Genomic DNA, 24,194 nt, shown 5'->3' with positions numbered 1-24,194 from the left:
TCTTACCTTTCCAATTATACCTTACCCCATTAGGCCTAGCATCCTATTTTAAGAAAAAAATCTTAACATATTTTATGATTCCTAATTCAAATAAATCATTAGAACTCTATAGACTATACAAGTACCCATCACCAGAATCTCTATAGTGAAATCCTTCTAACCAAAGCAAAGTCATTTCAAATCTCTAAGTCAGTTATGTATCCATGAAAAAGAATTCCTGGTTCACTGTAGCTAGACTTTTCTAAGTCCTTAACAGAGAATAAAGGAAATCATTTGTTTGGACATCCTTATAATACTTAAAACCTTTTTCACAATGACTGTAGCATATTATCTTACTAGGCTCTTCCTTCCCTGAATCATCTAATCTTCACTTTGTGATCCCTGGGTCCTCTATTGGTTCAAGAAGTCCTTCTTCATCCTACTAGGAAATCTTTTTACCATTACATCAGGAAAGACTGTCCTTTTGCCACTTAACAAAAAATGGTGTGCCCAAACACTAATATCCACTCTCTATCAACCAAATTCCAAAGCTCAGATCTTTTTAATCCTGGGAACCAACTTTATTTATGAACAGACCTCAAATTATTTTTTCATAATTTTGAGTTTCATTTTTAAACAAGACTATTTAGTCTTTTAGATTAAAAAAGAAGAAAATATAATTTAAAAGAGTATTTAAAAACTGGCAAAGAAGCTGGGTCTAAAAAAAAATAAATGCAAAAAATAACAATGAGAAGTTAAATTTAACTATTATAACAACTTAAGTGTAACCTTTCTCACACAATCTCCTTTATTTTACCCTTTACCTTGGGAATATAGAAGAGGAGGAAACAAAAAAGGAAATTATCAAGGATAAAAGAATGACCTATACAGATGGGAGAGGGTATTACACATAGCCCTCCTTTAACTTCAAAATTGTGCTATACAGCTTTTCACATATAAAAATGATAAAACTAAATAATAATGGTTAATACTCAGTTATAATAAGGGAAATAGCCAAAAGTGGCAAAATTTTAAGGAAGTAGGCAGTTCTCTCGTTCTACTAGTGCTGTAAGCATAAATTAGTAAAAAAATTTTTGCAGCCTACTTTAGCAGTGTCAAAAGTTTTAATACAGTTAATCCTTGCACAACAGTAGAAAATTCACACTTAACTTTCAACTCCTGAAAAACTTGCTTAATAGCCTACTGTTGACTTAAAACCTTACCCACAACAAAAAGTCGATTAACATATATTTTGTTTGTTACATGTATCATATACTGTAGTCTTATAATAAAGTAAGCCAGGGAAAATAAAATATGATGAAAATTCTAAGAGAAAATACATTTACAGTATTGTAGTGTATTTACTGAAAAAAATTCCACATTTAAGTGGACCTTTGCAGTTCAAACCCATGTTATTAAAGGATTAACTACACACACACACCTTCGCTCAGTAAGCCCACCACATCAAAGTATTCCTTCTAAAAACATAAACATGGATGTGTGCAAAGATTTAGCTATAAGGATGGACAACAGTTCGTACCAAAAAAGGAAAGAACAGTCTACACAGACAATAAAGAACTCTTCTACCTATAAAATAGATACTATATAGGAAATGGAAACGTTAGTGTGTTTCTCAGATGGAGAAATTAACACGATACACCAGGTTGAAGAAAGTAGCAGAGTTTAATTCAATTTTAAAATGTTGAAAATTTATTGTGATAGAAATGTCTCTGAAGATTTGCATCAGAAATGTTTAAAAACAAGTGTCTCTCAATGATAAAATACCAATGGGTCTTTAATACATTCACATAATATTTCTTAAGTATTAAGTGGCTAGCACCATGCCAGATATAATGAAATAGAGATGTGAGCAAACACATGGCTCTGTTCTCAGGCTGTTTACCTTCTATGGTTATTGATCTTTTAATATTTTTCTTTAAACAATGAACATATTAATTCATATAAATGTTAAAATAAATGTATTTATGTTAAAATTGGGAAATGGTCAACATTATCAAATGAGAACTCCCAGGAAGGAGACGGTAGGAAAAGTACCAGCTTTAGGTAAATATACATTCTCACCACTTCCTAAAAGACTGACATTAAGCCTTTTATTATTATTATTTTTTTCATCATGGTAAGTATACTCTTGAATCCCTATCACCCATTTCACGTACCCCCACCCACCTGCCCTCTGGTACCCATCAGTTTTTGTTCTCTATAATTAAGAGTCTGTTTCGTGGTTAGCCTCTTTCTTGTTCCCTTTACTCGTTTGTTTTATTTCTTAAATTCCACATATGAGTGGAATCATATAGTATTTGTCTTCCACTTATTTTGCTCAGCACTATACTCCTTAGTTCTACCCATGCTGTTGCAAATGGCAGGATTTCATTCTTTTTCATGCCTGGATAATATTTCATTGTCTATATATACCATATCTTCTTTATCCTTTCATCTACAGATGGGACACTTGGGCTGCTTTCATAATTTGGGTATTGTACATAAGGTTACAATAAACATGGGGATGCATGAATCCCTTTCAATTAGTGTTTTTGTCTTTTGGGAGTAAATACCCAGTAGTGCAATTGCAGGATCATAGGATAGTTCTACTTTTAACTTTTTAAGGAACCTCCATACTGTTCTCTAGAGTCGCTGCACCAGTTTACACTCCCACCAACCGTGAACAAGGGTTCCCTTTTGTCCACCATTCTCACCCACACATTATTTCTTATGTTGTTGATTCTGGCCATTCTGTCAGGTGTGAGGTGGAATCTCACTATAGTTCTGATTTACATATCCCTGATGATGAGTGGACATCCAGCTATTTGATTAAAGTTAATTCCTTGTAAGTTACAAGCAGCCTAAAGAGTTTTTTCAGTAAAAGAATAAGGTGTAACTGAAGAATAAAAAGAGAAGTTCAAAGTCTTATTATAATTTGTCTGGAATTTAAAAAAGAGAGATTTCCGGAGAAATACAGTGAGGGAGTAAAGAGAATTAAGACATTCAGTAGATACCAGAAACTTCATGCTTGGAAGTATTATGGCTTTGAGTTAAGGTTATCAGAACAAGAGAAAGACAGTGTGCCTGATGACAAGTCCATACGTGTAGTGTGGGATGAAAAGAAACAACAATGTAGTTTAAAGGTGATAGCCTTGCCAGAAAAAAGGGAACCTTCTGCAGAGTTACATGCGATGGAAATGCAAGGAAGGAAGGTTTAAAATGCAGTCTATATTCCTAATATTAGACTGTATACTAACTGCAGACAAAACTCAGCATTTCTGTTTTCACCCCCTAGCCCAATGTGTCTAGGTATGGAAGGAAAGGATGTACTTCTTTGACATTCTTCAAATTTGTCAGTTGCACTGACTGCCTTCTTTAGGCCAGAACAGGCTGTGGTTGCCTAAAGTTATTAGGTCAACAGATTTATTTGATTTATTTCATTTGTTATCCGAGGCTAGACTGAAAGGTTACATTTATACCCTGGATAAATGATATCTTAGAGAGCTTAACTTTCATTATATATAAATGACTGATTTATTCCGCTCACTAGCCTTCTCAAATTCCGCTTTCTGCCTTCTCAAATTGTGACTGCCCAAAACACATCTTTTCCCTTTTATGCAGCATTAATACGTATTAAACACATGCTAACATTTGAGAAACCCTGTGAACAGTATCCACAACAGACCTTTGTTCCCATCTCCTTTTCTCCACACATTTGCAAAGATTTAATATTACAGATTCAACCAGACAGAAAGTTGGAAAAGCAAAGAAACAATCTTTTACTGCTTCATCAGCACCTTCCCTGAGACTTTCAACTATAATTAATGCACACTGCCATTATTAAATTAATATAGCTGGAGCACCTGGGTGGCTCAGTTGGTTAAGCATCTGACTCTTGGTTTCAGATCAGGTCATGATCTCGGAGTGGTGGGATGGAGCCCCATGTCAGACTCCGCTGGAGGTTATTTCCCTCTGCTCCTCCCCTTGCTCTCACATCTCTTTCTCTAAAATAAATAAAACCTTAAAAAAAATTAATATACTCCTCAAGATCTTTAGCACCTCACAAATGGCTTACTATAACAGAAACAAAGTATATGCTTTGAGTTCCTTCAATGTGTTCTGCAACAGCTCTCTGGTTCTTTAAGCTACTCTAACTTATGCTTATTGCCTAGACATAGGATTCTGACAACCTCAGTTATGGTCACTGTTTTGCTTTCTTGGATACTTCTCAAATGCATTTTCTAATTCTAGACCATGAGTGAACTGAACAAAACTTGTGATTCCCAAATTGCAATGGAAGGAGTGGAAGTACTGGGGATTTTTTTTTTAAACATAGATATCACAGTTTGAAAACCACTAAATACATTTAAATGAAGTTATACAAAGAAACAGGATGCAATGAGTAAATGCAATGACCACAAATGAACAATCACCTTGACTGTAATGGGTTTTTAGAGACATACGTACGTAATATCCAATCTATGGATATTATGTGCCTGTATAGGTCAGTATTTTGTATTTTTATTTCATTTTATCTTACTATCTCAACATAAATTTGTATTGTATAGCAAAAATATATACAATGCAAACTAATTTCAATGATTCTATCTGAAAGGCGTTTTAAACAAAGAGTAAAAAAATCACAACCTTCAGGGGTGCCTGGCTGGCTCAGTTGGTTAAGTGCCTGACTTGTGATTTCTACTAAGGTCATGATCTCATGGGTCATGGGATGGAGCCCCAGGGTCACACAGGGCTCCACACTCAGTAGGGAGTCTGCTTGGGACTCCTTCTATCCCTCTCTCTCTGCCCCTCCCCAACTTGTACGGACACGTGTGCACGCTCTCTTTCTCATATAAATAAATAAATCTTAAAAAATCTTAAAAAAAACAAAAAAAGAATCACAACCTCCAGTTCTAACAGCTACAACAATAAAGAGGAAATCATGCAAGGATTAAGAAAAGGGTAATTTCTGAAGAAGCCAAAGAAGATCTATTATTGGAAAATAACCACTCTATGTTCTTATATTTTATATATCCTAGGATGGAGTCTTGTCATTCTACCTAAGAACGACAAAGAGAAGACAAAGAGAGCTCACCAACTCTGACTTAAGACTTCTTCACACTAGCAACTCTTGGCATCAAACTCACCCTAGCCATCTGTAACTGCTGAGTTACTAAAACAACCAAAATATATTTTGTCCAAAAGTGATAGACAATGCAACAAAATGAGAAAATTACTTGAAGGAAGGAGGAAAGGGAGAAAAAAATCAATCACTGGAGGGAATTTCAGAGAAAACTTCCAACTCATAACAAACCACAAAGAAACTATTTTTTTAAATTTTCATGGTTTTCATGCTAATATCAGGAATGAGTTATTACTATATCTCCTCTTCAACTAACTGTTTTACTTCAGGATTTCTTACTATCTCCCAAGTCTCCTACCTCATAATCTCTTTTTAGAATTTTGATGTGTACTCTGAGATAATTTGCTACTTAATTTTCTAAGCAATTAACTTAGTGACTGTCCTTACCTATAATTTGCCACACGTATTTACAGATATTACATATAATTTCTATTATACTACTCCTAAGGTCCATCACATATATTTGCAAGAATATATACGCCTGTCCTTCGGTCCAGGGTTCTCCATCTCTCAGGTTGTTTTCCAACCCAAAGAAGAGAAATCACTGTCCCATCTCATGGCTTAAGGCAGTCTAACAGCGCCATCAGCTGTTTGGTTCAGCAAAGGCTAATGAGTTAGCTTCAGGGTTAGGAGTGGCAAAGGAAGTACAGGAAACTCTAAAAAATCATTCAAATCTCACTTCTAGGAAGGAATAACAGGAGTCCTGCCTGCAGACAGCCTCTAACAGTGAGCTGCTTTAGGTGCAGAGCCACCTTGCCCAAGGTCACACTCCCTCCCAGGCTGGCCCATACCCAGTATCAAAAGGATGGAGTATAAAGACTTGGTCATCTTTACCCAACCTGGGATAGCTCTGAAGGGCCATTCTAGCTCCAAGGCTCCACATGGAGTTGGCCAAGGCTGTCACAGCTTAACTTCTCACCTCTGTCCAATTCTTCCTCTTTTCAACCCAATTCTTACCCCTCTACCTTCCACAAGTGCTGATCTTAAAGGCACTCCTTACTAAATATCCTGTATGCTGAACTCAATCCAAAGGAATCCAACCCACAAATAGGCCAAGAGCACTGAGACTTCACTGACCAAGCCACCCTGGCGCCCCAACCAATTAGTTTTTAAGAATAAATTCCTAGAAGCCAAATGACCAAATCAAGTGACAGAAATTTTTTTTTTAAACTCTTCAAACATATTACAAACCAGAAAGGTTTATTTAAAAAAAACAAAAAACAAAAAACAAAAAACAAAAAAACCTGTTTTAGGAAATCTTTTTTTCCTTCTGTTTCAAATTCATCTGACATGACAGAAAATGTTTTTTAATGAATAAATCCGTAACTGTAATGATAAAGTATACCATCTGCAGATCAGAAATGTTTAGGAATTCCTATAAGGCAGGAAGCAAGATGGTATCACAATGACAAATAAGGATAAAAAGTACAGTCCAAAATGTACACAAAACAGATTCTACGATTTTGTACTTCAAAAGTAGAAGTAGTTTTTCACAAGGAACCCCAAGATCAGAAAATTTCACACAAAGAAGAGGACTCAGTACTATAACTAAAGAAGTGTCTTCAGAATAATGGGCCAGTAAGTCCCCTACATACGTATACCTCAGCAATTTACTCACATGTTCACTGTATGGCTTATGTGTACTCCCTAAAAAGTTATGGTTTATAATCTGTTCTCCAAAATTAAATGTCTATTTGGCTGAAGCTGGAGGTTCTCACCTTGCAATGGGTTCCAAAGAGAGGAGGAGGAAGCAGCCTAAGGTGACAATGTCTCCATAAACTGGTGGTAGGGGTGATGGGAGTGTGGACAGGCCTACTAGAAATGGGCTATAATTTTGAACTTACAGGAAGATGGCGAAGAGTGGACAGAAAGAATTCAATAATTAGTATGTAAAAAGGAATGTTTTTTGTAACTTGGAAATATGGTCAATAAAGACTCAAGGAAAATTAAAGAAAAAAATCAAAGTAACAGAAGCCATCAGCTTGAAATACTACAACATACTAAAATACATACATACATACATACATACATATATATATACCTCCGCATCCATTCTCACCTTCCTCTTCTTCCTATTACAAATAACTGAACTACTGCCTAGCTATCAATGGCCAGTTCATCTACATGACAGTAAATGGGTCTCAAAGCACCTCTTTTCAAGGACTTAAATCCTTAAGTTACCATTCTCTGCTCCCATCTTATTAGATTACTCCCTGCCAGCTAGTTTGCCATATGTCCCACCTTACTTCCAAAAAAAATCCAGGAAAGAATAAAACAAATATCCCTAGACTCATACCCATACAGCCAAACATTTTATAAATGGAAAATATAGTTAAGTTCATAGGTTAATGAAGTTTTAAAGAGTTTTATATATATGTGTGTGTGTGTACACACACACACACACACACAAAATAGCATGCTCTCCAAGATGCAGAATTTAAAAATTATATTGTAGAGAGAATGTGTGTACTTTTGTGTAAAACGGTTTCCTTTACATAAGTTAGTCTTAATTAAAAAAATCTAACAGTGTTAAGTAATTATTAATACCTATTATCCTGAAGCCATTTCGTAAGTACTAACCAGTTTCACATAACAATCACCAAACCCTTTTATCTCTGGCTTTTCAGATTAGAAGACTGAAGCTCTGAGGTTATATATACATTATGCTAACGATAATGCCACTGTAAACAATGGAGATGAGCTGAGAAATAAGCCTAACTTCAAACCCCACATATATTACACCTGTCTCAAACAAAAACTGAATTTTCACTAGGAAAAGTGCTCATTTGACCTAATATGAAAGTGGCATTATAAAATATCAACATTAAACAGCAACAATCCTTCAGTCCAGCCCTGAAACATGCCGGCTGTTCTGCCCACTAAATAAAGTTGTGGAAAACAAGTATACTATGTTTATCTGGTCCACATTCAGATGTTCACTATCATCAGAAGGTTAAAATGTTCTTGTTTATAAGGATACAATTTTTCTTTGCTATAGGTTTTGCCTTTGATATTAGAAGAGTGGGTGGTATTTGGGGGTGCTTTCTCTTCCTAAATGAATAGTAGTCTGCATCAGCAGCATGGTACTACAAAAGGGACACATCTTAGGGGACTGTCTTGAATTATTTAACTCATTTCTTACAGGAAAAAAATTCCAAGTAAATAAAAAACCTGTTTTCTCCAATGCTCAAGCTCATTATATGCTCATCTCTCTGCGCTGCTTATCATTACAATGACTATAGACCAGATTTTCATTCAAATTATTTTCTAGCTACAATGGAAGTTTTACAGTCAGGATAAAGAGGGGAAATATTGAGTCGTTGTTACTTCTTCAAAGTGTCGATATATGGCTCACCTTTTTTTTCTTTTTTCTTTAAAAATCTTACGTTTTAAGAGAGCAAGCAAGCAGAAGCAAGGGGGTGAGACAGAGGGAGAAGCAGACTCCTTGCTGAGCAGGGAGCCCAATGTGGGGCTGGATGCCAGGACCCTGGGATCATGACCTGAGCCAAAGGCAAATGCTTAATGACTAAGCCACCCAGGAACCCCTATGGCTCACTTTCTACTATGGTAGAGCTTTTAAATGGCTTTTAAAGGGCAGGAATTTTTCACAAGGTAGAACAAAGTGGTAGTGCACAGGTAGGTGATGGTTATCAGTTAAACTGGTCAACTTATTGATAATTTACATAGAGTTACATGAATTTTTCACATTTCTATCTACCCTATTTTTCTTCCCCATTGTTTAGGATGTTCACAAGCTTACAATTTCTTAGAAATAAAAACGGTAATTTCTTCGGTAGAGTACAAACAACTATAATTATTTTAAATATATATAAATCAAATAGTAGTGAATAAGGGAAAAAATTACCTTTTGGATAATCTTCCAATAAGAGGTTGAAGTGACCTAATTGACAAAAGAAATCAGACTCCACTTTTCCTTCAGCTTTTAAGATTAGAGATTCGTAGCAGCGAACAGCCTAGAAATAAAAAATACAAACATTTAAGAAAAAGGTAAAACCCTAAAATGTATTCCCTTCCTGAGGTAATGCGTATATCCTCTATTCAGTCACCCAAGAAATCAATATATTTCATTTCAACCTCAGACACAGTCAATGCAGTGTTCTTTAGATACCTAAGTATTTATTTGAAGAGCCACTAAGTCATGGCATAAATGCTTTTCCTATCTAAAACAGAAATATTTGCCAAATACAGAGCACTTTGATAACTTTATTCATAAGCTGCACATCTAAACTATTATGGTGGTACTTGTTGATATAAACAGATTAATATCCACCTTTCCCGCACACTGAAAGAACTTTATTCAATTACGTAAAAATTCAGATAATCTCCAGAGTAAGAATAATAGCTACCATTTATACTGAACAACTTTTTGTCATAACCTCTATCAGTTTAAACTACCATAAACTGCCTTTCTTTTTTTTTTTTAATATTTTATTTATTTATTTGACAGAGAGAGATCACAAGTAATCAGAGAGGCAGGCACAGAGAGAGAAGGAAGCAGGCTCCCCACTGAGCAGAGAGCCCGACGCGGAACTCAATCCCAGGACCCTAGTCTTCATCTCACCCTTACTCGAATACATGTAAATGTACTCACTCTCACTATTTCTTCCCTGAATAAAAAAATAACACACTATTTTAAGCATATTATTCTTTTTTTTGTAATCCCAGAGACTGCAAGAGAAAATGAACAATGGAAAGAACAGACTTCTGGAGTCTTAACAAATTCCAGTTCTCATTGGCTACAGGAGATCCTGGGGAACTTATCCTCTCTGCCTCTCCCACTTTAATAACACTCAGAGGGCAGACAAAAGGATTCAATTCAGAATACTTCTCTAAGCATTTATCACACTGCTTAGCATTCCATAGGTACTTAATAATTGCTTCTTTACTTTCTCCTTCGCTAAGTAAAAAGCACTCTTTCAGGATTATTTCAAGCTTCCCAAATAGTTTTGTCAAAAGTTACCTGCTAACAATTTACTCTACAATGTTCTTATGTATTAGAATGCGTCCTGGAGTCACTAAAGAAAGAAATGTATAGGATTTCTCAAATATCTGGGTACATTCCCAGATTTGGTATCCACAAAGAAAGGAACTAGAATAGTTTCTGTTACTAAATAATCCCTTTCACCATCACTTCAAGAGCATTTGATGCAAAGTACCCACTTAAAATGTTCTGATTTTTACTCTCTTGTAAAATATAGGGCCTCTGATGGACAGTTTCAAAATGTATATCCTAAAATTTACCTATGCAAAGCACATACATATATACATACTCATCAAGTTTGGAGAAGCCATCCTAAACAAGGCAAATTCTGGGATGACTTTACTGTCCTTAAAGCCTGACATTTTACAAAGGGCTGTCTTCAGTTCCTACTCCACTCTTAGCTATCTACATGTGCATATGTACCAAATCACAACCATGAGAAACTATTCATTCTGCTTCCCTATAATTAAAAGAGTCTGAATACTACACTGAAGTGTCAGAAATTACTATAATTTGGAGGCATGAAATTTCAAGATCCTATTTACGTCATATATAATCCTATCCGGCAGATGGTTAAGTGCACAAAAATACAATATATTTCAGTACTTTTTAATACCAGAGAAATTCACAAAATTATTGGGCTACACTATTACAATTCTTAATTTTACATAAAATGAATGACTTTAAAGCTAATGGCACTGTAAATTAAACACTCAATTAAAATAGTTATTTTTTTTTCTTAAACTCTTAGTTTTTAGAAACCTTTCCTACTCCTCCCTGGTAATTTCTTATTGCTGATGAGCATTAAATTTATAAGCAAATATGGTTTCATAGTGAAAAAGGATTCAAGATATAAACATGAAGAAATGTAATGATTTAAGCAAAAAGATGGCAACACCTATACTTCCGTCTTACCATCATACCTTAACTCCACTACCATGATCACTCACTTCCCATAAAACAAAGGAACACATCCAAAATGAATACTATACATAACTCTGATTATCACAAAGCATTAACATAAGGTAAAAACCAGAATGGGCAGATTTTAAATTCGTCTACCTATACTCTCAAGCTTCATTAACAAATTCATAAAATTTCCAACAAAGCCAACATGCAGCTATGAGCTAATCTTGGTGGTCAAAGATGATGCTGATAGAGCCAAACATCAAATGGGATGGAGATGAGTAAAAAGTCAGAATGAAGTTTCCAAGTGCCTTGTGTAACCATTTCATAGTGAAATTTCATGAATTTATTTGAAGGGTTTGAGGTAAATGCTGATATTAGATACAGGCTAATACAACTTTTTAAAGAGCATTTAAAGGAAAATAAATAACCGGAGATAATTTCCTATACTCTTAACTCGTACAATAATCCAGAATGAAACAGTATTTTTATAGTAACATTTTTAGTCAAAAGGCTAACTACAAACATAGAAGATAGTTTAGATTTAGAACAAAGTTTAGGAAACGTCTATAAAGCAAAAATATTTACTGTTAAAATGGTTACTTTTATATTCTTGCTCTTTTTACTTGAAATGTGCACAAGTAAAATCATCCCCACGTGTACACACATGGGGAGGAAGAAAAAGAACTAGAATATAAAACAAATGTTAATAGAAAGTCACGCAGAAACTTTATTTTGTTATTTTTACTTCCCTATATTTCTAGATTTTTCATAATTAACCTATAACATTTCTATTCTTATAAAAGTTATTTAAAGAATTATTATGATTTCCTCTAGGATTCACCCTACCTTCAATGTGAGGATAGTCAGAAATTTGCATTTAAATCATTTGTATTTATATCAGCATCATTCAATAGAGCACTTTTTACAATGATAAAAATGTTCTATCATCTGTGTTGCCCAATAAGCTAACTACTAGACACTTATGACTACTGAGCACTTAAAACATGGATAGCAGAAGTCAGCAAGTCCATTTTTAAATTATTTCATTTTAATTTTTATTTCTATTTAAACAGACACACATTAATGGGCAGAGTAGAGCTAGATATTTTTTAAAGTTTAAAAATAATTGAATATTTGATCCCTATGCCACATATCAGGAAAGCAAAAGTTCTGTTTATAAATGAAAAGCCTATAAAAATAATGAAGTATCCTGCCCTGGGGATGAACAATGCCTTTCACAAAAATCACTGTTACATCCTATGGCTGTTTATAGTTAGTGATATATACACCCATAATCCCTACCACCTACTGGAAAAAACAATGAGAATGAAAATAAAGTTAATCGTTAAATACCAGAATCAAAGGAGAGTAAACTAAGATCCTCCCAGCTAGGTAGAGAACTTCAATGTCTTCCTCCCATTACAGTACCATTTTCCACAATGTTTAATATAATTTATGCTCAGTATCTGCTTTATCTTTATTATCTGAAAAATCAGTTACCTCAGAACAGTGATATTGTCATTACCCTCTATTTCTAAACCTTGACAGATGAAGCGTAGAGCTTATGAACACAGACGTGTAACATGTGCTTTTTTTTTTTTAATTTATTTGTCAGAGAGAGAGCGAGCGAGAGCAAGCACAGGCAGACAGAGTGGAAGGAAGAGTCAGAGGGTGAAGCAGGCTCCCTGCGGAGCAAGGATCCCGATGTGGGACTCGAACCCAGGACGCTGGGATCATGACCTGAGCCGAAGGCAGCTGCTTAACCAACTGAGCCACCCAGGAGTCCCAACATGTGCTTTTTTAATGTTAACATTAAAAAGGCTTAAACAGGGGCGCCTGGGTGGCTCAGTGGGTTAAAGCCTCTGCCTTCAGCTCAGGTCATGATCTCAGGGTCCTGGGATGGAGCCCCGCATGCGGGCTCTCTGCTCCGCGGAGAGCCTGCTTCCTCCTCCTCTCTCTCTGCCTGCCTCTCTGCCTGCTTGTGATCTCGGTCTGTCAAATAAATAAATAAAATCTTAAAAAAAAAAAAAAAAGGCTTAAACATTATAGTCTTGTATGATGAACTGGTCAGGGCCTACCTGAAACAGGACACTTGTTAATATTTTAGAATTGTTAAATACAGGGAACTTTTAAATAAATGATTTTTCTTCCAATTTAGGAGATTAGCTAAAGTCGAGAAAATCAACTTATTTATTTATTTATTTGTATTTATTTATTTATTTTGAAAATTAATGTAGATTTAAATACCCAATGATTTTAAATGAAAAACTTTTAGGTTGACTATAATAAAGACAAGCATGCAAGTCCTGCCCTTAATTCTTAAAAGCCAGCCACAGATACACGAGATGGTTCAGCAGCCAGTTGACTTACAAAAGAGGATTGTAAGGGATTTAAGCAGACTACAGGTCAACATGTCATCCGTGAAATATGGCTACTAAAAAAGCATTCATGACCCAAATTAATAAAAGCATATTATACAAATCAACACCAATCATCAGCTTGCCAAGGTCTACTCTGACCAGATCTCTAACATTATCACCGGTTCTGAGTGCCACATTTTAACAGGTGGTAACTTACAGAGGGCTACAATTTTGATGAATGGTGGAAAAACTGTATGAAAAATATTTTAACTAAGTTTAACTGGGGAGAATCATCAGGGATGCTAAAGCTTTACTCAAAAATTTAAAAAGTTGTCTCTTCAGAAATAAGATTATTTGCACTTTGCGTAGCTCCAGGCATCAGACCATTGAATGGGTGTAACTTACAAGGAAGTTTAACTCTGTTCAATCAGAAAAGAGGAAAACTTAAATATGCCAAAAATTAAATGGGCCATCTCTGGCTTATATCTGTACAAAGAATTAAAGCATAAATTATTAAGCTATCTTAGTGGGAGTTAGAAAAGAGACTTCTTACTTTGGATCTAATTCTGAGCTGCAGGTTTTTTTCAAGATTTCTTGGGCTTCCACAATGTAAGCATACAATGTCTAATATTATATATAATACATATCCACACACAAACACACATACATATGAGTGTATCTCTCCTGACTTAATTTCAAGATTAGTTTATTCACTTTGAATTTCGATAATAAATTTCTAAAGAAATTCGGTATCTTGACTTGCTTCCCTCAAACCCTAAAAATGTTTTGCATTGTTAAAGCTGATTATCTTTCCCAGAAATATGCCTCATAAATAATGAAAATTCTTGCCCTTTCCTGACACTCCCAATGCCTTTGCCTGGCTGCTTTTCAAACTACCTAAGTCTAAATCATTTTTTGAAATTTCAAGCCACCACATTTTTAGTATATGTGCTGCCAAAGCCAGCACTCACCACATTTTTTTAATGAGGGAAGTGTTACATACAAATATTATAATCTTAAGGCTTATTGGTTCTTTTTTTTTTTTTTTAAGATTTTGTTTATTTATTTGACACACAGAGAAAGATCACAAGCAGGCAGAGAGAGAGGAGGAAGCTGACTCCCTGCTGAGCAGAGAGCCCAATGCAGGGCTGGATCCCAGCACCCCTGGGATCATGACCTGAGCCAAAGGCAGAAGCTTTAACCCACTGAGCCACCCAGGCGCCCCAAGGCTTATTGGTTCTTAATGACATATTTATACCTGAACTTATATATATCAGACCTCCATACTTAATATTTACTATTTTTGAAAAGTTAAAATGTATACATCACCAATTCTAAAAGGTATAAAGTGAAAAGTCTGTCCCCTAATCCTAACCCCAGCCACCCAGAAGCAAAAAAATTTTTTTTAATTTTCTACTGTATTCAAGACCATTTTGTGCAGATGCAAGCAGATATATTTTCCCTACCTTGGTATTAATATTTACATATTTATATAAACATTGTTTTGCAACTTGCTTCAGATTCTAGATTACCCTGATATCCTTTCTCCTCTCTTTCTCTGTTAACAGAACCCCTAAGCTTAATTAGACATGTTTTTACAGAATAAATACTGGGATCCTCTGCCACCCTTGTAAGTGTAGTGTAGCCTGATGATTAAGTTCTGGCCAATGGCAAACAAAGAGCACACACTGTTTCAACTCCTACTTCCCCTAGCTGGAAGCACCTAAATGTCAGAAGCCAAAGTGGATGATGGAACATAGGAAAACAGAAAACCTAAGTTCTTAGAACAGTGGAGTTCTAGAGCAGCCTGGAACTGTCCCTAAGAATTATTTAAACAAATAAAGGAGTATGCAGCCATCTTTCCTTATTTAAAACAAAAACAAGAGCAATAATATTCTAGTCACCTAATGAAATAATCATTAACACACAGAAAAAGGATGAAGGAGGGATGTATGGTTAAGCAAGTGTCCAACTCTTGATCTCAGCTCAGGTCTTCATCTCAGGATTGTGAGTTCAAGTTCCATACTGGAGGTCTATATTGGGCAAGAGGCCTACTTTAAAAAGGGCAATGGCGGGGTGGGGGCCGTGGGCGTGGAGCACCTAGGTGGCTCAGTTGGTTAAGTGTCTGCCTTCAGTTCAGGTCATGATCCCAGGGTTCTGGGATCAGATTCTGATTGGGCTCTGTGCTCAGCAGGGAGTCTCCTTCTCCTTCTGTCTCTACCCCCACCCCACTCGTACACCCTCTCGCTCATGCTCTCTCTCGCTCTCTCTCTCTCTCATAAATAAATAAAAGGTTTTTTAAAAGGATGAAGAAAAAAGGAAAAAGAAATCTAGTTAACTGTCACCCATACTTAACATTTTAGAGAAGATACAAGAACTCATGCATCTGTTACTTACCCTATCTCCCTCTCTCCAATTTCCAACATGTTTTGCATCACAGTAAAGTCAGTATAACAAAATTTAAGCATTTCAGTCTTGCTCCTGGATTTCTCAGCCTCTCTGGACCTATTATTCTTCATTCAGTGGATATGCTGGATACTAATGAGTAAGTAAGCATCATGCAAGATACTATCATGGCACTCTACATACCATTCTTTTCAAATAAACTTTTAAAAATACTTTGCTATTGTAAAATATTCTTACTGAATTATAATTACTGAAATCAAAACTGGGTAATTCAGTAAGTAAAGTGTTGATAGCTAATATGAGTCTTTGATATGTACCAGGCATGATTCTAAGCACTCTACATATATTCATTTACTCCTCACAATTTCTCTATGAAATAGAGAAATAGAGTAGGGTGAAATAGAGACACCCTACTTCAAAGACAGAAAGAAAAACTGAGCCATAGAGAAAACAAATACTGCATCCAAAGTCACAGTCACTAATTAGGAGAGGCTGGTTTCAAACACTACCTGGGGTTCCAGAGCCTCTAAAGCATTTAGCTGTTCAACTCAAGCCATGCCTAGGGACCCAAAACTCATTTCCAATATAGGATACCCCGTAATCAACTGTCCCTCTTATACTCCCACAAACTAGCTCCCTCCACACCAAGCAGACCAGCATTAAAATCACCACTTCCTGGTCCCGCACATCCTACAGAAAGATTGAGCCTCACAGTACTTTACCAAATTTTCTTACCTTGCTTCATTTTAAATCATATAAAAAGCAACATTAAAATAAACACAAGTACAACCCAAACAAACAGAAACCAAGTTCCCATATTCAAAAGCCACGTGTAGCAGAAGAGCACTACTGTTCATATATATAAAGGATAATATACCAGTTCAGACAACATGTGGAAAACATATGGAAAATGTTATACAGTTTTACCCTGCTTTTTGTATCTTCTACATTATATCTCCTTAGTTCACCTCGTGTTCTTATTGCTCTCTTTAGTGTATTTGGCAAAGAAAGGCCATACACAGCTGCAATAAAGCAAACTAGGCCATACTACCTGAACTGTTAACAAGTTGCTTGATTACTATTAACTCTAAAACCTTTATTGTTTATGCAAGCAGCCAAATGAACTAATGATTTCTACGTTCACACATGGACACACAGATACCCACCCCGAGGGCCAATATTAAATTTTTAAAAAGCTGTTGTGTCAAAACACTTGTTATTTTACAAGTAATTTTTTCTGTATCATACCAAATAGAACACCATGCAGACGGGGTACAGTGAAGTTATTTATAAAGCCTCATTCAAATCAAGCATGTGTATTAAGTCTTGAATAATCTTTAAAATGATTTACTTCTAAAATCTGGAGGTAAGTAAAGTATAAGATAGAATTTCAGCATGAATAAACCCCAGAGTAATCCCATGATTTCCCATATAGAGCACTAGGTATTACAGCTTATATTTTGCCTCATTTGCTTGCTACTCCACAGGATCTATTATTTATCTAGAGGAATAAAGAGACAACCTTACATGCAATCACTCTCTCTGTCATTTCAGCTATATACATTTAATTCAGATTTAAAAAAAAAAAAAATACAAACAGGAAGAAAGCCAGCTACAACAAAAATAAGTAGGCCAGGGGCGCCTGGGTGGCTCAGTGGGTTAAGCCGCTGCCTTCAGCTCAGGTCATGATCTCAGGGTCCTGGGATCGAGTCCCGCATCGGGCTCTCTGTTCCGCAGGGAGCCTGCTTCCCTCTCTCTCTCTGCCTGCCTCTGTCTACTTGTGATTTCTCTCTGTCAAATAAATAAATAAAATCCTTAAAAAAAAAAATAAGTAGGCCAAATCTACATAAAGGTGTAAAAACAAAAACTTTATCTATTATACCTGCTATAACCTGGATACTTGCTATAATATACACAGTTCAAGTTAACATCTTTGGTAATAAAGTATGCATTCATTTGTTGCATATGCACTTGTCAAATAATCATAAATCCACAAAGAATGAAATGACCAAGCACTCCACTGGGGTAAGGAAAGAGGAGACATTACATTTATCAGCACAAACTCCACTGAAAATCACCTGCTTTGCATTCCACAGTTTCTAATATGTAGTAGGCACTCAGATTTAACAACTAAATAAATGAACAACCCTAAAACTAGAGAAACTGCAACACAGTAAAGGCCCCTCCCCCAAAGATAGTGCTTTAAAAAAAACAAAACTTTTTAATCTGTCTGAATACACCCTTCCAAATTTTCCTCTATGCATGCATACAAATAGTTTATGTAAAATTGCATACAAAGATTTGTACTATTTCTTTCATTCAATATATTACCTGCTTACTGTGTCAAAACATACAGATTTGCATCAAAATTAACAACTCCTACATTTTACTGAACAGCTGAACCGCAATTTGTATCTACTGAAGAGTAACCGGTTGTTAACCAAGTTCTTATTACCCAATGAATACAATATGGCAAATTTATATTTCTTTAGGATAAATTCCTCACAAAGAGAAAGCAGAATTTAAGCCTTAATAATCCCACCAGCAAGCTGAACCAATGTATCTTCCAAAAGTGCTCATTTTCAGTTGATTACTTTTTTCCAAATATTTACTAGCTAAATTTATTATTTCTTTCATGAACTATCAACCTGTTCCTAGACTGCACACATTTCTCTACTGGATTATGAACAGTTTCTCCTAAATGATTTGTCAGATGTTATTTCTATGAAAAAGACTTTTACATATAATGTTATTGCAGAATATCTCTTCCCAGTTTCCATCTGCCTATAAATTCTTCACCATGTTTTTGATGGTTCCCTATTTTCTCAAAACCAACCACCACTTCCTTCACAGTATATACATTTAAGTTCAGAATTAGAAAATCCCCAGCTCCCTGACCCAATAAACATGCACCAATATTTTCTTCTGTTGTCAAGAAAGAACCGAACTAATTATGTTTCTTTCCTGTGTAATTTTTAGACCGGCCCAGCAGGATTTAGGATCTGGAATTCCCTCCCTCCCTTATCAAACTAAAAAACATACATATAACTCCATTTCTGAGATTCATATTCTTTTATTTTTGTAAAGATTTTATTTATTTGACAGAGAGAAAGATATCGAGAGACGGAACACAAACAGGGGGAGCAGGAGAGGGAGAAGCAGGCTTCCCACTGAGCAGGGAGCCCAACGCAGGGCCTGAACCCAGGATCCTGGGATTATGACCCGAGCAGGAGGAGGCAGGGGCTTAATGACTGAGCCACCCAGGTGCCCCTGAGATTCATATTCATATTCTACATCCAACATTCTCTAACACATGTACTGGGAATGTGTAACAGGGCTGCTGAAAGAGAGGTAGCTTCAGCCTCTGGGGCTGCCAGGCAAAAATCAGCCAGGGGGCGAGGGCAGCCACAACCAATCAGCCAGAGCCACTGTTTATGTACCATCATCAATCTTAAGTGCCTTCAGTAGTTTCTCCTGGTCATTAGTACAATCTATTTTTCCATGTATGCCATAAAAGAAAAAGGGTTAAGGCTTCAAGCAGCCTGGACACAACTACTCTGATAAAAACTAAAAAAGGTTGGACTAAACCAAAAATGACTTTAGACTTCTATATTTACACATACAAAAACCTATGCCAGATGGATTGAAGACTTAAATGTATAAAAGCAAATTTATCTAAACATTTAAGAAGAAAACAGCAAAATGTCTTTGATACCAGCATAGGTTAGGAATGCTTTAAAAATAGACCAAAATAAAAATAAATAAATAATAAAATAAAAATAAAAATAGACCAAAAAAAAAAAAAAAAAAAAAAAAGCATGTCATGAGAAAAAGGCTAAAGGTTAATTCAACGACATCAATGTTTGGGACTTTAGTTTATAAAATACACACACAAACACACACAACACTACTAGAAAGGCAAGTCATAAATTGGGAAAATACACTTTTCAACACATATAGTGAGAAAGCATTCACATTCAGAATATACAGAACTCCTAAGAATCAGTAACATTCAAAAAAAATTACTAGGAAAAATTTGGTCTGCCACTGTGATCTACAAACTGTTAAGAATGAGCATTAAAGCAAAACACAATCATATTATTTGCTGACTGTAAAGATCAAGGAACAGGTGCATTACCCACTCCTTAGATATTTCACAACGGTTCATTTCTATTAAACCACGAAAAGGTAACCCTGCTCTAGCCTATCATAACTATAAATTTTTCCACTCAGGGATTGAAAGAATAAAAGTAATAAAGTATCAAGCAATTCAGCATATCCTATAATTAGTGGCTCTTTTTGCAATCTGTTCCATTAATTTGAAAAAGTTCATCTGAAAAACCAGTTCTGAGAGCATACTGTACCAAAAATCTGTATTTAAAATCAAACGACCTGAACATTAAATACTCATTTAAAATATTTTCACATAAAATATGAAAACTGACCATCCAAATACCATTTCAACTTAGTTTAAGTCTCTAGAAAGCTCATATCTAAATTTCTATTTGAAATCAGTGAAATAAAGTATGAACGCATCAGTCTCAGGAGAAACCTTAAATCTAGTTTCTCTACACAAGACACACATTTGAATTACTACAATGACATACAAATTAACATTTCAATCTTTCATGCTATAAGGATTTTCGAGGTTTAAAATTCTTAGATCTTTGGACTTCTGCTTGCAGGCAAGATGCAGTAAAAATGGACCAAATTTATTCCGAATGAAGTAACTAAAAAACAAGAGAAAATGTGTGAAACAAATGTTTTCAGACGTTGGATATCTGAGAATGCATGACAGTAATCTTTGAGAAAGGGAAAACAAAGGCTGTAAGCCCTAAAATTACCTCAAGCCTACTGCCTAGAAAGACGTTTAGGCTGCACACAGGCATAGGAAATTTTCTTGCCTGAACTAATGTAAGTAGAATAAAGTGGAACAATATCGTTACAGTTATGGAAAATAAATTTGTCAACTTACAATTCTATAATCAGCAAAACCATCCTTCAAAAAAAAAAAAAAGGTGAAAAGTACACTTTTCCAGATATGCAAAACTCAAAGAATTCAACATTAGCAGACCTACAGTCTAAGAAAAAAAAATTTTTTTTTAAATTTAAGGTAAGTTATACCAGATGAAATACTGATGCAGAACACAAAACAAGACTACTGGAAATGGTAACTGCATAGGCAATTATAGAAGACATTTTTCTTATTTTTTTTTCTTTAATGGCTCCTTAAAGCACAACTGATCCAAAAATATCTCACTAATAAGCAAGTTTAACAAGGTCACAGATATAAGATCAATATACAGAAAATAAAATTGCATTTCTACACCCTAACAATATATAATTAGAAACGAAATTTTAAAATACCATTTATAATAGCTCCAAAAATAAGAACTACATAGGTGTAACTCCTATCAAAGTACATGTAGCAGAATCCATATGCTGAAAACTACAAAACACTAATGAAAAAATTCAAAGATGACCCAAATACGTGATACTGTGAGAGATACTGTATTCATCAATCAGAAGATTCAACAGCATTAAAATAACTCTCCCCAAACTAATTTACAGATTTAATGCAATTCCAATCAAAATTCCAGCAGGATTTTTCTGTAGATACAGATGAAATGGTCATAAAATTTAAATGTAAAAACAAAGTGGGAAAGTCAGAATAATTCTGGAAAAGAATGAAGTTGAAGGACTATGACTCAATTATAAGACCCATTATAAAACTACAGAAATCAATTAAAACCAGAGATATCACCACATACCTATTTGAATGGCTAAAAAAATTCTAACTTTATTGAGATAAACTGACATATAAACATTGTGTTAACTTTATGGTTTGTGATGTGATGATCTGATATATGTATATATTGTGAGATGATTGCCACAATAAGGTTAGCAAATTCATCCAATACTTCAAAGAGTTACACAACGTGTGAAGAGAATATTTAAGATCTACTGACTAAGCAGCTCAAGAATAAAATACAGTATTGTTAACTAAAAATCACCATGCTCTACATTAGATTCCCCCAAATTTACCCATTTACAAGTGAAAGTTTGTACCTTTTGATCAACATTTCCCCTGACAAACACCAGTCTACTCTCTGCTTCTGAGTTCTACTTCTTTCAATTCCACATAAAGTTATAGTGAGATCATACAGTACTTGTCTTTCCACTTTTCAACTTAATTCATTAGCATAATGCCCTCAAGGTTCATGAAATTTTTAAAATGGGACAATTCCAAGGGTTAATGAGGGTGCAGAACAACTGGAAACTCTTACACACCACCAGTGAGAATGCAAAATGGTACAGTCACTTTAAAACACAATTTGACAATTAAGTATAAAGTTAAGCATACATGACCCAGCAATCTCACTCCTAAGTATTTTACCCTAAAGTGAAAACTGATGTTCATACCAAAACCTACACATATATACCAAAACCTGTTTATATAGCATCTTTATTCATAGTTTCAATGAAAACTAGAAACAAGTCAAATATCCTTCAACGGGTAAATGGGTAAACAAACTATGATACATCTATATAATGGAATTCTATTTATCAAAATAAGAGAATAAACTACTGATATAGCATGGATGAATCTTGAAGGTATTATGCTGAATAAAAGAAGCCAGTATCAAAGGACCACATAGTGTATACATATGTCAAAATTCATCCAACACGGAAAATAAGTGAAATTAAATATATGTAAATTTTACCTTAAAGCTTATTTTTTAAGAGAAGCTATTTAAAAGTAAAATAGCTATTTAAAGGGGCACCTGGGTGGCTCAGTCGGCTAAGCATACAACTCAATTTTGGGTCCAGTCATCATGGTCTCAAGGTTGTGAGATCAAGCTCCCTGCTGTGATCTGCGCTGGGCATGGGGCCAGTTTAGGATTGATTCACTCTCCCTCTGCCCCTCCCCATGCTCACTTAATGCACACGTGGCCCGCACTATTTCTCTCTCTCTCTCTCTCTCTCTCACTCTCAAAAAAAAAAAAAAAGATTTAGAAGCAACAGTAACAATGTTGCAGGGTTTATAACTTATGTAGAAGTAAAATGTATGGCAATTATCCAAAAGACTAAAATGGGAACGATGGAAGTACATTCTTGTTAAGGTCCATACTTCCCATGACATAGTATAATATAATTTTAAGGCAGACTGTGACAAGTTAAAGTTAAAATTAGGAAATTAGGGTGCCTGGGTGGCTCAGTCATTAAGCATCTGCCTTCAGGTCAGGTCATGATCCCAGGGTCCCGGGGTGGGATTAAGTCCCATATCTGGCTCCCTGCTCAGTCTCTTTCTCCCTGCCTTTCTCTGTCTGTCTCTCATGAATAAATAAATAAAACCTTTAAAAAAAAAGATTAAATTAAGAAATTACTAGAACTGGTAAGTGTAATATTCAAGCTCAAGATTCAATGTCAACATATTCCTATATACCAGCAGTGAATAACTAGAATCTGAAACTTAAAAAAATACCACTTACAATAATAGTACACCCAAAAAACGAAGTACTTAGGTATAAATCTAACAAAATATGTGTGTGATCTGTGTGTAGAAACAACAAAACACTGATTAAAGAAACCGAAGAACACCAAAATAATCATAGAAAGATACCACGTTCACAAAATAGGAAACATTACTAATACATCAATTCTCCCTAATTGATAGAGATTCAATGCAATCCCACTCAAAATCCCAGCAAGCTCCTTTGTACATAGAGACAAAGTGATCTAAAAGTTATGTGCAAAGGAAAGGAACTAGAATATACAAAATAATTCTGGTAAAGAATAAAGTCATATTACCCAATTCCAAGACAATAGAGTAAGCTACTCTAATCAAGGCAGTGTGATACTGGAGAAAAGAGAAACATAGATCAATGGAACAAAATAGAGAATCAACAGGCAGAACCACACCAATACAGGCAACTGGTTTTTGACAAGGTGAAAAGGCAATTCAACAGAAAAAGGACTGTCTTTTCAACAAATGGTGGTGGAAAAATTGAAAGCCCACTTGCAAAACAACACATAAACCTCAAAACATACTTCAGAAGATTATAAAATAAAGACATATTCAGATCTATAAATAAAGCCGCCACACATACAGAAAAGAAAATTGTTTCAAAAGGAAGGTAAGGGATGCAGGAAGAAATGAGAAGGAAATAAAATCTTAAACATGTAGGTGACAACCTTAACAGTAATATTTCATATTTAAAACATATAGAGAATACATACAACAATGATAGAATAAAGGAGGGGAGGAGGGTAGAGGTTCCAAGAATCTTACATTGCCCGAGAAAAGGGAGGATGTACCAATCAGACTTTAGTTAAGTCAAGAATACATGCTTTGGGGGCACCTGGGTGGCTTGGTAGATTAGGCAGCTGACTC

At 35.2% G+C, this 24,194-nt stretch overlaps 1 protein-coding gene across 13 annotated transcripts in view; it reads right to left on the bottom strand.

Annotated features, from left to right (window-relative positions):
• KDM6A (lysine demethylase 6A) overlaps positions 1-24,194 on the bottom strand; it is a 204,005-nt gene that overhangs the window by 128,816 nt on the left and 50,995 nt on the right. For all 13 annotated transcript variants that reach the window (XR_009350033.1, XM_059158348.1, XM_059158349.1 and 10 more), the window contains one exon: positions 8,988-9,096. Coding sequence is in view for 12 of the 13 variants with exons in the window: in XM_059158348.1 (XP_059014331.1) it covers positions 8,988-9,096 (109 nt within the window). In the remaining variant the exon portion in view is untranslated. The remainder of the gene's footprint in view (positions 1-8,987; positions 9,097-24,194) is intronic.

The sequence above is a fragment of the Mustela lutreola genome, chromosome X (genome assembly GCF_030435805.1).
Source record: "Mustela lutreola isolate mMusLut2 chromosome X, mMusLut2.pri, whole genome shotgun sequence".
Classification (NCBI taxonomy): domain Eukaryota; kingdom Metazoa; phylum Chordata; class Mammalia; order Carnivora; family Mustelidae; genus Mustela; species Mustela lutreola.
The sequence above is the reverse complement of the archived record's forward strand: the minus strand, read 5'-3'. Positions and strand labels throughout refer to the sequence as shown.